This window comes from Leucopleurus acutus (assembly GCF_964270905.1).
Source record: "Leucopleurus acutus genome assembly, chromosome: 14".
In the NCBI taxonomy this organism is placed as follows: Eukaryota; Metazoa; Chordata; class Mammalia; order Artiodactyla; family Delphinidae; genus Leucopleurus; species Leucopleurus acutus.
The window spans coordinates 8184630-8200553 of NC_139156.1; the positions used below are offsets into that span (position 1 = coordinate 8184630).

A 15924-nucleotide genomic window follows, 5' to 3' on the forward strand; every position below is an offset into this window, starting at 1 on the left:
ACGCTGCTCACGCTGTACACTGTCACTCGAGGTGAGCAGCGCTTCCCTTAACTGGTAAGGGGGCTGGGGGTCGGAGTGAGCCAGAGGATGGAGTGTTCAGGGGGCCAGGGTAGGCTTCCCCACCTCTCTTCCCTTGAAGAGCCCCCAGGTTTGTTCCCGGCCTGCCCCCAATGGCCCCTCCGCTGCCGGACCAGCCCTCCTGGCAAAGAAGACTCAGCTACTGGAGGCCTGGGCCAGTGCAGGGGGCTCTCCCCACGAAGACACAGACACGCTTTCAGGGAGATACTGTCACCCGTGGACAGGTGCAGGGACCTCGGCAGCTACTTTAAAACACCCTCATCCTGCCGCAAACTCCCAGCTCCTTTCCTTCTAGAAGGTTCTGAGCAGCAAAGGCGGGTTCCCCGGAAGATATAAAGCTCATCGGGCTGGTCCTCCCCGGGAGGGGCCGGGCTGGGAGGCTGACGACGAACCAAAAAGCTCTCGAGGGCTTAACAAGGAGGTGTCCTCGCAGCAGTCTGTCTGTGTTGGAGGCGACGTGGGTATTTATTTCCGGGGCTGGCACGTGCTCACTTTCTCTTTAGCTCTGGCCCAGCTTGACGTCTTTTCCTGAGCTGGTGTCCAAGGTAGTGACAACCTGAGGGCTGTAGGCAGCTAATGAAATTTGGAGACAGCTTCTCCCCTCTAATTGTTTTTCTTCCTCCACCACCTCCCACACAATTAGATAAACAATGAAACAGAGTGAGACTAGGAGAGATGAAACTAGTGTCTGTACCTATTTTGTCAAGCGTTTCACCGTCTTATTGTTGCCACCGCGTTCAGTGTGAGTGGCTGGGCGCAGGCCACTTGCGGCTGGGATGATGGAAGAGCCTGGTCCCCGCCCTGGAGGAGCTCAAGGTCGAGCTGGAAAGGAGAGGAAGTAGGATGTGAAAGTGTCGGCTGCAGGAACTGAGACTGGGCGCTGGGAGGGGGTGGGCCAGGAGTCCAGTCAGACCAGGGACTTGCCCCACGTGGAGAGCCAGGCGAGGCCAGGCATTGGCGTGGGAAGCTCACGCTCAGAGACTAGAGGTGGGAGCGCCAGTCAGGGGGCTGTGACAGTGCCAGACAGGCGCTGATGCAGCCTGAACAGAGATGAGACGGGGGCAAATGAGAAGCAATTGGGAAGACCACAGCGAGGCAGAGCCAGAGGCGGGACACGGAGCCGGGTCCCAGAGGACGTGGTAGGTAGGGGCAGGGGTGGGAGTGCCGGAGAAGGGGGGCCTCAGCACAGAAAGGGAAGGGCCTGTTCCTTTTTGGAGCTTGCCAAGAGTTTAGAGCCCACTTTGAAGTTAGAGGGGGCAGTCCCCGAGACGCTCTTCCTTCTGACACCATGTGCAAGCTGGGTGCAGTCCCCCAAACCACTGTCGGGTTCAGTAATTCACTAGAAGGAATCACAAGACACGCTGATGGCTGTCACACTCGAGGCTGCGGTTTACAGCAGGGAAGGGTCACAGACTGAACTCAGCCTCGTAAGTATGCGATGATACACGCAGAGTGTTGCCGTCCAGGGAAGCCCACCCAAGCCTCTGGTGTCCCAAGCACTTCTTGAGGCTCCCTCACGTAGTACCTGCCTGACCGACCTTTACTGTCCAGTCCCTCCTGGAGGTCAGGCCAGTACTGCGTGGCCCAGAGCCCGCATCATAACTCACACTGTTAGACTGTCCAGTGGCCAGACCCCCCAAGGCAAGCAAGATACCCTTACCAGGCAGGACATTCCAGGTGGCCTAGAGATCACCTTCCAGGAGCCGAGGACAAGGGCCAGACCTCTCTGTGGTCAGGTTCGTGCTTCACCACGCATGCTTGCAGCTTGGCACGAGACAAGGCACAGGAGGAGGACGGACCCCGACGCGTAGGCGGAAAGGGATGGCTTCGTACAGCTCTGCTTATATTGGGGTGTGCTCACACACTCAAGGTCAGGGACATCCGCGTGGCGCCAGGCGTCTGGCTGTTCCCTCTCGGGGCTTGTTGCTGGAGCATTTGCCGCTGTTTCTCACGGCGGTGCTGCGCTGGGCATAGGAGCTGAGGCAGCTGGGATATGTGCAAAGAACGTTCGCGCCATCGGTGGGTGTGACCTTGGCCTCTCCGTTCTCCCCACTCCTCACTATGAAGTGGTGTGGAGCTACCTGCAGGGTTGACCTGAGGATGGCATGGGACCCTGAGGGTGGGAAGCCTTTGTGCGGGGGGCACCAAACCCAGCATGGAGAAGCAAGAACACGTGGCGTTTAAAATCCAACCTCTGGGACTTCCCTGGTGGCACAGTGGTTGAGTCCGCCTGCCGATGCGGGGGACGCGGGTTCGTGCCCCGGTCCGGGAAGATCCCACATGCCGCGGAGCGGCTGGGCCCGTGAGCCGTGGCCGCTGAGCCTGAGCGTCCGGAGCCTGTGCTCCGCAACGGGAGAGGCCACAGCAGTGAGAGGCCCGCGTACCGCAAAAAAAAAAAAAAAAAATCCAACTTCTGAAGGCAGTTGTTCGCTGGGACAACGCTTCACTATTGGTTTATAATGACGTGTGTAATACGTTTGGAAAAGCGCCTTCGGTGTCGGAGGAATTACCCCTGAACTAACGCCTGCCTTCTTCGGTCCTAGGTGAGGCTGCAGGTCGGGCTGTACGCCGTGTACCTTCTGGACTGGCTCACGGTCTTTAATAAAGAACAGTTCCTCATTCTCCGCCTGGAAGACCACGCCTCTAACGTCAAGCACACCATGCACAGGGTCTTCCAGTTTCTCAGCCTCGGTATGAATGTCGCACTGGAGGCCCACGGAGCAGGGCGCGAGCTCCGAGGACACCGGCTCTGTGAGGCGCTCCCCGCGTCCCACGCAGACCCCTGAGCCGAGCAGGGCGGGGCTGAGCCGGGAGGCCAGTTAGTACCTGTTTGTCAAGCACCACGTGCATACGGGGCCTCGCGCGTGGTGTGGGGAGCCGTCTCTGGGGAGGAGGAGATGGCCTCTCGTCTGGGAGCTCCCTCACTGGAGGGAGAGGAGGAAGCCGAGGCTCGAATAACCGAGTAACTGGTAGAGTGACGTGGGGGAGGTTAGCGATCTCACGGTGGGTCCGTACACGTGACTTGGGGGCCCAGCTGCTGAAGCGATCCTGGAAGGGAGGGTGTGAGCTGCGCCTTAAGGATGGACAGGGTGTCTGGGCTCCTGGGACCGTCGGGGCGGATGGACAGGTCCATGCTTGTCTCAGCTTTGCTGGGAACCCCCGGAGGCACAGCCATGTTGCTGGGTTTGGGCTCCTGGGCCTCTAGGGAGGGGAGCCTGCCCCCAGCCAGAGGAGGCCATCCCCCTGAGTCCCAAGGGGCACTTTGTGGCAGCAGGCCAAGTCGCTGGCCACGGTGACGGCTGGTAGAGGAGTGTACGTGGGTGCAGGGTGCTCCCCCGTAGGCGGCACCCAGGACCGCTGGAGAGGCTGGAGCACCCTGCACATTCCTCCCCAGAAGCCCCTGCGGCCCTGTCTCATGAGCTTGCCTGGAAATTTTGTTAATTGAACTTTTCCTGAAATCTGTTTGCCCACCACTGGGACTCGGGACCCTTTTGTCATTTGAGTTTCTTTTTCCTTTTCTTGGAGAGCTTGTAACGTGATGGAGTGTGATTACTTTTTCCTTGTAAGGCCTAGAACCGTTTTTCTTTGATTTGGCCACCTGTAGACTCTGTCACATTCATGAACTTGTCTTTAATCCCTAAGATGGACAGTAAGGCCAGTTCTGTTCCTTCCCTGTCACATAGCCCGAGGACACTGGGATGTAGTTTTTCTGTGCATGGGCTCAGGACTTGAGACTGATCGCGAGGGCCCGGGGCACAGAGGCCTGAGCAGTGGTCCCGGGGGTTAAGCCAGTGAGAGGCTTGCGGTCCCGAGGGCTGAGGGTGGAAGTGGCAGCCTCGGGGCAGCACGAGCTGGCTGGTTCCCGGCCTCTCCCCACGGATATGCCTGCTGCAGGTGGAGGTTCAGCCAGTGGGGGTCTCTGGGCACAGGTGGCCTCTCCCCTTCCCCCATGGCCACTTCACAGCACGACACACAGGCTGAAATATGGCCCCATCAGGAGGCCCTTTGCATCGGCCTGAAGTAGAAGCAGTGGGGGCAGACTTCCAGTGGCTGGTGAGCAGGAGAGGCTGCGTGCAGGGACTGTGTGTGGCAGGTCGCCCAGTTACCCAAGGACAGGCTGGGTCCCGTTGACGGGCAGTTGGAAATGAAACTGCGCCCCAGAGCCCCAGCCTTGCTTCCAAGGGTGGGGTAACACACCGGACCACAGAATCTCTGCTCTTTCACACTGGAATTTCCACCTTCCACCCTCAGCCACTCAGAAATGGATCCAGCCAAAGAATTTGAACCTCCAAACACATTCTTACGGGAAACTCCTGTCTCAACAGGAAGCACGGCTGGGATTTTCTCAAAGTTTCTTTTGCCTCCTGCCTCATAGGCTCTTTGCTTTGTGTTCCAGGGCCCTTAAGTGAGAAACAAGAGGCCTTGATGACCAAGAGCCCCGCATCCAACGCGCGGCGTCCCGAGGACCGGAACCTGGGGCCCATGTGGCCGGTCACACAGAGGCTCCTGCGGGACTTCTACGGGCCTTTTAACGCCCGGCTGGCGCAGGTCCTCGCCGACGAGGCCTTCCTGTGGAAGAAGACGTGACGCCGGGTTCCCGCTGCCACCATGATTTCCATGCTTTGAAAATCTCTCTTGGTGGGGAACCCTTTCACTCAGAGCCTGGAGAAAACCCCTCCCTGGCCCACGTTTATGGAAACCAGTTCAGAATTTCCTTTGTGATGTTAAACAGCCCGGCGATGGACCCTTCACTGAGCCTCGGATGGAGGCTGTTGGAAATTCCACTTGGGAAAGGGTCCCCTTCCGCTCCGAGAGTGGCTGGGTCCGGGATGAGGCCGGCGGATGCTGGGCTGGGTGCCGGGAGGGAAGCGTGGAGTCTGGGCTTTGACAATTCTGGGTGGAGGTCCCGCCCCGGGGCTGGCCAGACGTACACTATACATTCAGCTTCGAAACCCTCTGTCTGGATCACTAACCTCATTTTGGCGGAGAATGGAGGCTCTCTTTTTTTTTTTCCCTTTTACCCCAATGTCAGCCCTTCCGTCTCTTCAGGTTTAAACCCTGTTAACTTCACTGTTGACGAGAAAAAAGACAAAAGTCGATTTTTGGTAGCACATTCGTGTCTGGGACCTCCTCCCCTTCTGGCCTTGTGGACTTCATTTATGTTTAACAGAAAACGAACGCATTTAAAACAAACCACTTTCTACGTTTCACTGGCTGGAGTTTTCTTTTCTGGCCCTTTAGATGTTTTCTCAAGGTTTTTTTCAGTTTCTAATTGGAATATAACTTCAGTTTAAAATCGGAAGGGAAAGTTTTGCTGTTAATGCCAGACTGAGCACCTCAAAGGAACTGATGGAAAATCTGGGCATCTTGGCCGTCGCCGTGCATCTGAGGTCCTCAGAGAACCGCAGCCGTTTGAGGTTTGAGTTGCAGGTGCGACAGGCTCCGCTGCTCTGCCTTTCCTCCCAAGTGAACTTGTTAGCACATTCTCCGCCGTGTGTGGACAGAGGTCCTTCCTCACTCAACGAACGGCAGGATGCTTTTTTCTGATTCGGAAGCACAGCACGTGAGCTATGCCTGGGCCAGACATGCTGTGCTGGGATTTGGAACGAGAATGCCGGGAGCTGTGTCCTTGACAGAACTTCCTGGACCACTTGGCATCCTGGTTTACTGTTGGATGGGCTGAAGGTCTTGCTGTTACTTGGAGGTGATGGGAAAGATTGAACACAGTCCTTGCACGCAGCCCCAGGCGGGACCCCAACCAAGCTTTGCACATGGTCGTCAAGGGAAGCTTCTGCGAATCAGAGCTCCCCAAGTCGAGGTCCCGGATGCACACCAGTCAGAGAATGCAAATGCCCACACGCCCAGCTGCCAGTCGTGGGAGTGAGGATTTGCTGAGCTGTCCAGCCCCAGTGCCGTTGGAGATGGGATGCTCGGCCCACTTGAAGGCGTATGGAGGGCTCTGAATGGCACGGCCGGGCTGTTTCTGCTGTGAAGGAGCCATGGGCCTGAACACCCGCTTTCAGGGACAGGCCCCCATTTCTCTCCCGGTGACCCTCGGAGCAGCAGCCAGCAGGCAAACCTGGCCTGAGCACAAGGTGCCGTAGGGGACGTCACTTGCATGTGCGTGTGTATTTATTTGCAGTGCAGGCGCGGTGTGCGTGGGGGTGTGTGTGCGTTTCTGAGCGGGCTCCCTTCCGTTCTGTTGCTGGTCAGCTCTCTCCGCTCTGGACACACCCCTTCATGGATTGATTTCTCTTGCAGTTCGCTTGTCACTTTCAGCCCAGATTCTTGCTCTTCGGCCCCGACTGTAATTACGAGGACTTTTCTTACGCACCCCTGTGCATGTGAACAACATGTAACGTCATTCTGCTTCTTACAGAAGTACTACTGAAAGTCTTATTTCCAATATTATTTGGTTTTCTATACAAATCTTTTTATAGACAATCCCTTGGTGCCGATCAGCGCCGTGCAGACCCGGTTTCTCCAGGGGCCTTTCTCCAAAGGGCTGTCTGTCTGTTCCTTTGCTTTCCTCTGTTCTCTCTCACTCGAGGCCCCACTCTTGGTGACAGCACAGCTGCCCTTCCGAGCCGTGGTCCTCGAGCCTGTCATCCCGAACGAAAGCGAAATGGAGGATTTCTCACGACCCGGTCTGGAAGTTCCTTTGTGTCCCCAAAGCTGTGCATCGGGTTGTATCAAATTGTACTCCCTTAGTCGCGCAAGGTATGCTAATGAACCACTGTTGTGCTGTACGTTTATTAATATTGAACATAATTAAATGTGGACCCCTGTGACTGGGACCCGGGGTGCAGGCCCTTCCTCATAAGCCGTCAGAGCACTTGTGGGAGGTTTTCCGCCGCGTCCGCTGTGCGTGAATGAACCACGGGAGCAGTTCTGTGTCTCACCTGCGTGTGATGTGCACCCGGCACGCAGGGGACCCGCCGCACGTGGTGACGGTGCGAGAGAGTAGAGCGGGCGGGAGAGGTCGGACGTTACCACGGACGCCCTGGTGAGGCCAGCCAGGGGCGTGAGTCAGGGCGGCGAGGTTCAGCCCTACCCACAGACGGGCCTAACATCATCTTCAGACATTTAGATTTGATGGTTGGGTGACCGCAGGACCTGCTGCTCCCAGCAGGCTGCTGCCCTCGTTCCCGGGGCCTGCCTGGCCCCTGGGGGCTGCGAGCTTGAGACCCCTGGTGTCACTGGGTGCACGGCACTGTCACTGGACGCTCAAGGCCCCCAGTGCAGCCAGGGCAAGCCTGAGAGATGAGGTCCTCTCAAGTTCGGGGCTCTGGAAGCCGGGGCCATCCTGGGGGCAGCGGGGAGCCTGGGTTGGTCCCCGAATTCTGGGGAGACTCACCCTGGGCGAGTGTCTCCCCAGCACTGCCCCCCATGGTTGTGTGCTGGGGGAAGAGGGGCTGGCGAGTCCAGGCCTGGAAATGAGGAGGACCCCAGCTCTTGATGGCAAAACCAGGGACGGCTTCACTCAGCAGGGAAGATGCTGTGCCTGGGAGGAGAAGCGGCCGGTGGGAGACGGGGGTCGGGACAGACGGGTGAGTGGAGGGCTGATGGCACGACTCCCTCCCCCGGGGCCTGTCCAAAACCCTCTCTGCTGTGGGACCACCTCCCGCCCTGACTCGGGAACTAGCTCTCAGGGAACGTCCTGACGAGGATAACCTCCGTCTTCGTGTAAACCTCCCCTCAGAATGACCTCTCCCCAGATGACTCCGTTTGGGAATTGAAGCAAAGGCCACGTGCTGCTGGAGGAAGCTGGGCCTCGTCCAGCCGTGAGAGGCCTTGTGTGTGGGCGGGTATTTTTCTGTTGCTCCAGAATCCTCTCCCTGTGGGCAGATCCTGTTGAGACTCTAGGCTAAAGACCTCACTTTCCCAGAGCTGCTCCTGGCAGGGCTGCCTGCAGAGCTATGTTAGCTGCAGCAGGTTACACCAGACCGCGTGGCTTGAACCAAACACCACAAGGCCATTACCTCACAGGTCTGGGGCTCAGAGATCCAAGCTCAGTCTCACGGGGCTCAAGTCAAGATGTCGGTGGGCAGGACTGGCGCTTCCTGGAGGCTCTGGGGAGAATCCATTTCCTTACCTTTTCCAGCTGCTAGAGGCCACCTGCATTCCTTGGCATGTGGCCCCTTCCTCCACCTTGAGACTCTCTCTGACACTGTTTCCCTCGTCTTGTCACCTTCTCTGCTTCTCCCCCTCTGGCCTCTTGCAAGGACCCTTGCCATGACTCTGGGTCCACAGGATGCTAACGCAGGGTCATCAAGGTCACATCTGCAAAGCCCCTTTTGCCAGATAACGTAACATTTATAGGTTCCAGTAATTAGAACGCAGACACCTTTGGGAGCCGTTATTCAGCCAGCAATAGGGAGGTGGGTCCAGTAGGCTGGTCGGCAGTCAGAGGATGGAGTGGGTGCCCACTGGTCTGTCCCTTTTGGCTGTGCCCTGAGGGGCCCACGCAGGTCTGAGTGCCTAGCAGAGGGCTGAGCTTCCCGACACGTCTGTTCTGAGATGGCGAATCTTCCTGTCCAGGCAGGACCCTGTGACTGGAGTGCGGGGGACGGGGTGAACGGCAAGTTGTCATTTTGTATGCTTCTCCCGAGTGAGCCAAGTGGCGGCCCCAGGCCCGGATAGGGTTCTTTCTCCCTCAGGAGACCCACAGAAGCCACATGGGCAGTTTGGAGTTTCTCCAGTTCAGCTGTTTCTGAGTGAGTTATGCTCCCAAGGGAGCAGCTTGTGAAAGCTACAAATATGGTTAGAATGTTTGCTGGCCCCTGAGAGAGTCTCGGGGGCCAGTGGCCTCGTGGCCCCCTGCTCCAGGGATGCCTTTGGAAGGCAACCTCCAACCTCACTTTCAGTGCTCGTGCCTGATGGCCCCCGAGCTGGCCTTGACTCCGCGACCTCGACCGTGTCCCTGCTCCCGAAGCCCCGTGCCGTCAGCCTGGCCCTTGTCCCTAGCCCTCCCGTCCCTCCCCCTCGGGGCTCCCATCCTTTGCAGAACTGCCCCTGCTCAGGTTCCGAGTGGCAGGGCGGAGGCTGGGCAGTCCTGGGTCTCTTAGGCCTGCAGGTTGCTGTCCTGAAAGCCTGCAGGTGACGAGGACGCCACAGAGGCGGAAGTGGTGGCATCTCAGTGACTGCAGCAGGCCCCCGAGGAAGAACAGTTTCTCCTCGGCCGCCACCTGGGAGTGTCCGAGTCTTCCTGCCGGGGGCCCAGGACCCGCCCAAACTGCACCTGTGCTCATTACCCGCACGCTTGGGGCGAAGCAAGGAGTAGGGTGGTCCATCCCGTGTGACCGCCCTGCTCTGTGGGTGCCCAGCTCCGAGTCTGGGGCACAGAGGAGAGTAGGAAGGGGTCTTCCCTTCCCACGGTGGAGGACCCCATGGGTACAGCGGCACAGGGAGCACGGAGGCCGCTGGGGCTCCTGGGGCTTTCTGGTGCACCCCCGGCTCTGTGTGCTCTGAGCAGCCCCTTTGAGATCAGGCCCCGGTCAGATCTCGAAGTAGGTGTGTCCAAAGCCTGGGCCTCTCTGAGTCTCACGACTTTCCCAAGGCCTCACGTTGAGGTGGTAGTGGGGACCCAGCACTTCAGCTCCCTGAACAAGTCCCTTCTCACAGAGCAGAGAAAGGCTGGGTCTAGGGAATCGAGATGGGGAGGCTTCCAGCATCTTCTCCTGGAGTCATGAGCCATCTTTCTTCACCAGTCTTCTCCTAAAAGGGACAGTCTGACTTGCACCCATCAAACTTGGCTCCCCCAGGACAGTGTGGGGAAGGGGTGAGCCTTGGGCCTTGAGCCAGATGAGCTGGGTTCAAGGCCTGGGTTGTGTCCACCCCATAACCTTGGGGACACTGCGGGTCCCTTCCACATCTGCAGGTCTATGGGCCTCATGAGTGGGTGTTGGGAGTTAACGAGGCAATGGTACATGAAAGTATAAAGTGACGATCAGAGAGGCTACACACCTGCCTGAGGTCACACAGCTCCGATCTCCAGAAAGAGCAGAATGTCAACTCAGATTTTTCACTTTTTAACTTCATAGTCAATGATTTTAACCATGGTGCTACAGCGTACACCCCCCCACTCCCCCATCAGGCTCCCATCCCCAGCAGCCTGTCTGCATTTCACCTGTCAGCTCTCATCTCAGATGCCCTTAAGGATGGGGCAGCAGTTCCTGGGTCTTCTGGGGCAGAGGTTTCTGCAGACCTGCCCATCCAGGGGTCTAGGTGGTGACTGGGGCTTCTAGGGAAAACAAAGGGAAATAAACATGGCTTTGTTTTGCCGAAAAGGTCTCGCAGCTGAGAGTCCTGCTGCCAGAGGCGTCCTCCCTGCCCTGGCCGGCTAAGCCTTCCACTCCCAGGACCAGGCTGACCTCACAGGACCTCGGGCTGGCTGTAGCGGGGGACTTCAGAGTCACATCAGAAGTGGATGGTCTGACCCTGGGCTCAGCCCCTCCTGTGGGCCTCAAAGGCACCAGGGAACACACTCAGCTAGAAAGTCTGCAAAGAGTCAAACTTTAATTTTTTTAGCAAGGGTTTTCTGAACGTCTCCTTTGCACAAGGCGCTGGGCCAGGCATTAGGGTGGGTGGGGGCTGGTCATCTGCTCATTCAGTGATCCTTTCACTGGTTCTTTCACCACGTATCCGTGGAGCCCAGTCTGCGTGAAGCAGGAGGCAGGAAGGCCAAAGGCCACATGGTCAGAGGCCAGGCTGAGGCGTGCAGCTGGTGTCCACGCTGGGGAGGACGGGCTGGGTTGGGTCAGACTTCTCAGAGCATCTGTAAATCCTACTTAACCACGCATACATTTCTTAAACCTTTTATTTTTACTTAAAATATTTAAAGTACACTAATTTGTCTGTCTTTTGATAAAAGGGCCAAAGCCTTTTGCCCAAACATAAGTCTGCAGATTGGAGTTTGGGGTCGTCTTTATGGCTGAAACTGCATCACGACGCATCAGCGCTGGTTTCCGGTTTCGGTTCTCTAAAGGGGGCTGAGAACAGGAAGGCCCTTGCGAAGCCTCTGAAAACAGTCTTGCGTCGTATATGTGGTTATTCCCCTCGTGTGCTGGGACTTTCCGAAGCTTCTGACCTGGTGTCTAGAGATTGGCTCATGTTTTGTACCTGTATTTCATTTGTTTCCATCAGTGGTTCTCAAAGTGTGGTCCAAGGATGAGGGTGACCCTCGAGGCCCTTTGGGGAGATCCACCAGTCAAAACTAAGACTCTGCATGCCCATACCAAGACGTCATTCGCCCTTTATCCCCTCATTTCCTCATGATGTACAAGTGATCATTTCCAGAGGCTGAGGCCCACTCTGATGCCTGGTGGACCGTGCTTGGGCTTTGAAATTCTTTCAGCTTTAATTTCTAATGTAGTAAATACTGATAGATGTGAACCACCTAAACAAAAGCTCTTTGGGAATCTTCAGTAATTTTTGAGAGTGTAAAGGAGTCTTCATTCTTAACAGTTTGAGAACTGCTGGTTTCTATATTTATTAAATCACATATTTCTGATATCAAGCACAACTGGCATAAGAAAGACTTGGGAACAAACATAACTGACTTGTAATAAACTCAGAATTGACTGGAGGGCATTTTGCAGAATGGCCGAGAGCACTGAGCATGCTCGGAACATCAGCAAGGGTGCCTAGGGGGCGAGGAGGCAGGCATCTGTCAGCGGGGAGGCCGGATAAGAGGTATCTACGGTGTAAGTGGTGACAGCAGTGACACGGGTGCCAGCTGTTTACTGAGCACAGGCTGAGCGCCAGGCCCCGGCCTCAGTGCAGCTCCACGTGTTGCCTTAGATCCTCACCACCACCCTAGGAGAGAGGTCCTATCTTTCTTCTGGTTCTGTCATTGCACAGGTGGGGGAACTGAGGCTCAGAGGGGCCAAACAACGAGCCCCAGGCCCGCAGCCCCTAAGGAGCAGAGTTAGTCCTTGATCTCAGGGCTATTGATCTCCAGGGCCCGAGTCTTCACCCACACTTCTCACCTCTGAGTCCCTGAAGTCTCTGAGTTTCTAAGGAGGCAGAGCCTCAGGTGAAATCAGGGGGCTGCTGGTACCTTCGGGACAGTCTGGGCTGGGAGGCCGACACACGCACTGGGGACGAGGTCAGGGCCAGATGGCCTCTTCAAGGTCATTTTCTTGTGGAAGCAGCAGAACTGACCCAGACAGCACCCCACCCCACCTCCCGGCACCCCATCGGTGCCCAGCCTTGCAGGAGCCCTTGGACAGGGACTCGATCCTGGCCTCTGCCGCCCTCTTACTGCATCCCTTCTGTGTCCTGTGTCCACCTGGATGGGAGGAAGCTGAGCTGCGTGTGTGCTGACCCGCAGGAGGAGCCCCTGACTTTTTGGGAGGTTGAACAGGTGGGGCCAGCTGCTCCAGGGGCCCTTCCGTCTCACCGTCTGAGGCTTTCTCAGAGCCCGGGAATCCTGGGCTGGTCCCATCCTGCCAGTTCTGAGGTTGTTCAGGGGCCCCCTGTGGCCCCCCGTGGCCAGCCGCTGCTGCTGCTGCTGTGGGTTGGAGCCGTGGTTGAGGAATGGGGAGTGGCAGCTGCCCTCCACATCTCCGAGGGGCAGCTGGACATCCCAAATGAGGGGCCACGGTCACCATGGAGATCTTTTGTTTACTTCCGCCTCCGCGTGAGATAATCTGCAGAACTGCCGTTTTCTACACTTTCAACACAGTGGAATTCAGGAAAATTCCACGGCCAGGCCAGCCTCCAGTTTTAAAGGCAGCAACCCAGGCAGCCTGCACAAGACCTCAGGATACAGGCGAACTTCTCTGGCCTCTAATCTCCTACTTCCCCTAAGAGAGCACATGCTTCTCCTCTGCTCCACGTTTTCTGCCTCCGTGCCTTTGCTCAAGCCAATGCACCACCAGGAGGGCCCACCCTCCCCACTGTTCAACTGAGCCAGCTTCTTATCCCACCCCAGGGCCAAGGGCAAGTGTTACCTCCTCCTCCATGCTGGCCTCCTGGATTCCACCTTGCCTCCTGCCTCCCACCTCCTGACCTGCTTGAGGCCTCTTCCCCTTCCTAGTCTTCCTAGTCTCTCTCCCATCTTGTGTGGTGTTGATTACTTTCTACGTGACTCTGCAGTCATTTGTGTGTTTTCATCTCGCACCCAGACAGCAAATCCAGGCTGTTCCTTCCCCCACCCTCAGATACCCCAGCCGTGGAGTGATGTCCCCAAGAGGGAGGCAGTGAGTGCCTAGAGAGAGAACTGACCTGGGAGCTAGGGATCTGGATGACACTGAGCCAGTGACTTAACTTCTCTGAGCCTGTTTGCCCAGCTACTGAGCAGGGTGGGGGCCTGGAGGATTTCAAGGGGCCCTTTCAGATCTGCCCTTCTCTTTGTCGCCTTTTGAAGACTTGACACTTTCCCCAAGCTGCTTACGAGCCCAAGGTGTTTTGCAGAGGAAGTGTCTGGAGAAGGGGTTGGGCCGCGAGTGGCAAGCGCCCCCCCCCCCCCCCCACTCTTCTGGGATTCCAGGATGGCTGCCCTGGGAGCAGAAGGCACCGAAACACAGCCCTGTGCTGCCCCCGTGTGTCCTCTCTAGGCACTGCACCCAGGGGGCCTGTCTCAGCCAGCCTTTCCAAGGGCTACCCTGGCAGATGTACATCACCAATCTGCACGGCCCGCTTGGCCCTGCGCTGTCTTCTTGCTCAGCGCTCACCTGGGCCAGGGAGCTCCTGGGGACTAGCAGTAACCCTAATAAGAGGGCGTCCAAGGGTGGAAGGACTGTGGTCTCAGATCAGCCAACCAGGAGCCTTGTTCTGGAGGTGCCATTATGTGGCGAGAAGGATGGTCGTAGGAGCCCCCGGAGGTGTTCACATGTGCTTCTTGGTCTCCAGTCTCTCCCCCCGCCCCGACCTCCGCCGAGTGGCCTGCAGGCCGTGTCGGATCACACCCACAGCGCCTGCAGGGAAAGGACGGCCGGGAGAGGGCCAGCCTGGCTCTCCGTCAGGTGCTCCCGCCGCTCTGTCTGGCGCGGCCAGAGCACAGCTCCTAGTGGGCTGAGCTGGGACCCTTCTGCCCCTTTAGGACTGGTAGTGGTCAGGCACCTCCCCAGACTCTCCCCATTTCGATCCTTCCCACGCGTAGGCATCCCCTTCTCAACCCTCGTCCTCTATGCCACCCTTCCTAATACCCTGTCCTGAGCTGACCTGAACCTGGGTCTCGGGCACCCTCCTAGGACTGTGCATGGCTCAAGAGGGCCCTGGGGGAGCCCTCACCCGCCCCAGGGGGACCTCAGACGCGGGAGTATTGGTGACGGGAAGGGGCTGGGCTTGAAGCTTCTGCCTGCAGACCTGCAGAGCTCCACCCTCACCAGTCCCTGTTCTGCCTTCTCCACTCCTCCCAGCATCACCTCCTTCCTGGGCTCTCCTCTCTCCTGCCTGCAAGATGGCCCTCCTGGCTCCCGGCTCCAGGCTCCACCTCCATAAGCAGTGCTCTGTGGCCTCTCAGCCCTACGCAGGCAGGCTCCTCTGTTACCCTTGTCCTTCCCAGATGTGGGGGAGGAGCTCAGGGGTCCTAGGGGACCCCCTCTCCCGGGGTGTCCTGTGCTGACCCCCGTCCTGCCTTAGTGTAGACGAGCTGAGGTCTGGGACCTCCACGTGGCAGTGGGTCCTCCTCTTCTTTTTTATTTTTTTAAATTAATTAAATTTATTTATTTTTGGCTGTGTCGGGTCTTCGTTTCTGTGTGAGAGCTTTCTCTAGTTGCGGCGAGCAGGGGCCATTCTTCATTGCGGTGCGCGGGCCTCTCACTATCGCGGCCTCTCTTGTTGCGGAGCACAGGCTCCGGACGCGCAGGCTCAGTAGTTGTGGCTCATGGGCCCAGTTGCTCTGCGGCATGTGGGATCCTCCCAGACCAGGACTCGAACCCATGTCCCCTGCATTGGCAGGCGGACTCTCAACCACTGCGCCACCAGGGAAGCCCGGTCCTCCTCTTCTTGACCTAGTCTACCAGGCAGACCTGACCTCTCCCCTGTCCCATTTGCCTTCCAGCTGTTTCTGCTCTCTCCTCTCTCCGTCCCTTCTCCTCCTTCCTCCCGGCTTGCTCTTCCACCAGCAGTGAGGTGCGTGCCGGACGGGGTGAGGCTGTGCTGGGCTGGGGCTGTGGTTCCAACAGGCAGGTCTGGAGCTGCTGCCACGGTGCAGCTCTGGGAAGGTCCAGGGTCTCGATGACAAGCCATGCTTAGCGTAACCCGGATACATCGCTGTGCTTGCCGGGCCAGGATGTTCAGGACTGGGTAACAAGCAAAGAGAACCAGCCCACTTTATTAGCACCGGCCGCAGTTGTAGCCCTCACTCTGCTTCTTCACAGCTCTCTTCCTCGGGCTCCTCCATCCCAGAAGCTCCAGGGGGGGCTTCTTCCTCCCCAGCTGGGGGCTGCCCATTCTGGAACATGTGACTTTCTCAGCCCCTGCCTCAGCTGTGAGGTGACCCTGTCTAGGCTGCTCATGTTTCAGTGGCCAGGACTTGTCACGTGCCCCCCTCCAGCCACGGGATGGGCAGGCTGCTATGAGCTGGATGGAGAATCGATGTCGGGCGGGGCATGTTCCGTGTCCCCCAGCTCCCTCAGAGCCCCCACTGGATTCTACCCTGGCCCTTCTCACCCATTCTCCCACCTGTCAGTCTCTTTCGGATGTTTAACCTCTATACCCGCACTGCATTCTGTGAAACTTCCTTCCAGTTATGTCTCAGTTCACCAAATCTTTCTATTTCTCTACGTCACCAATTCTGCTCTCTAAACTATTAATTTTTTAGTTTTTAAGTGACTTTTTTGGGGGGTGATTTTCAATTGTAGAATGTCAATTTGGTTCATTTTCAAGTCCATCTGT

General features: G+C 57.4%; 1 protein-coding gene across 1 annotated transcript in view; it reads left to right on the forward strand.

Moving 5' to 3' along the window:
• CHST15 (carbohydrate sulfotransferase 15) overlaps positions 1 to 4665 on the forward strand; it is a gene marked incomplete at its 3' end in the record, with an annotated part of 30655 nt that extends 25990 nt beyond the window's left edge. The window contains exons 6-7 of the mRNA XM_082853988.1: positions 2622 to 2769; positions 4475 to 4665. Coding sequence (XP_082710114.1) covers positions 2622 to 2769; positions 4475 to 4665 — 339 coding nt within the window. The remainder of the gene's footprint in view (positions 1 to 2621; positions 2770 to 4474) is intronic.
• Between the last annotated feature and the right edge of the window lie 11259 nt (positions 4666 to 15924).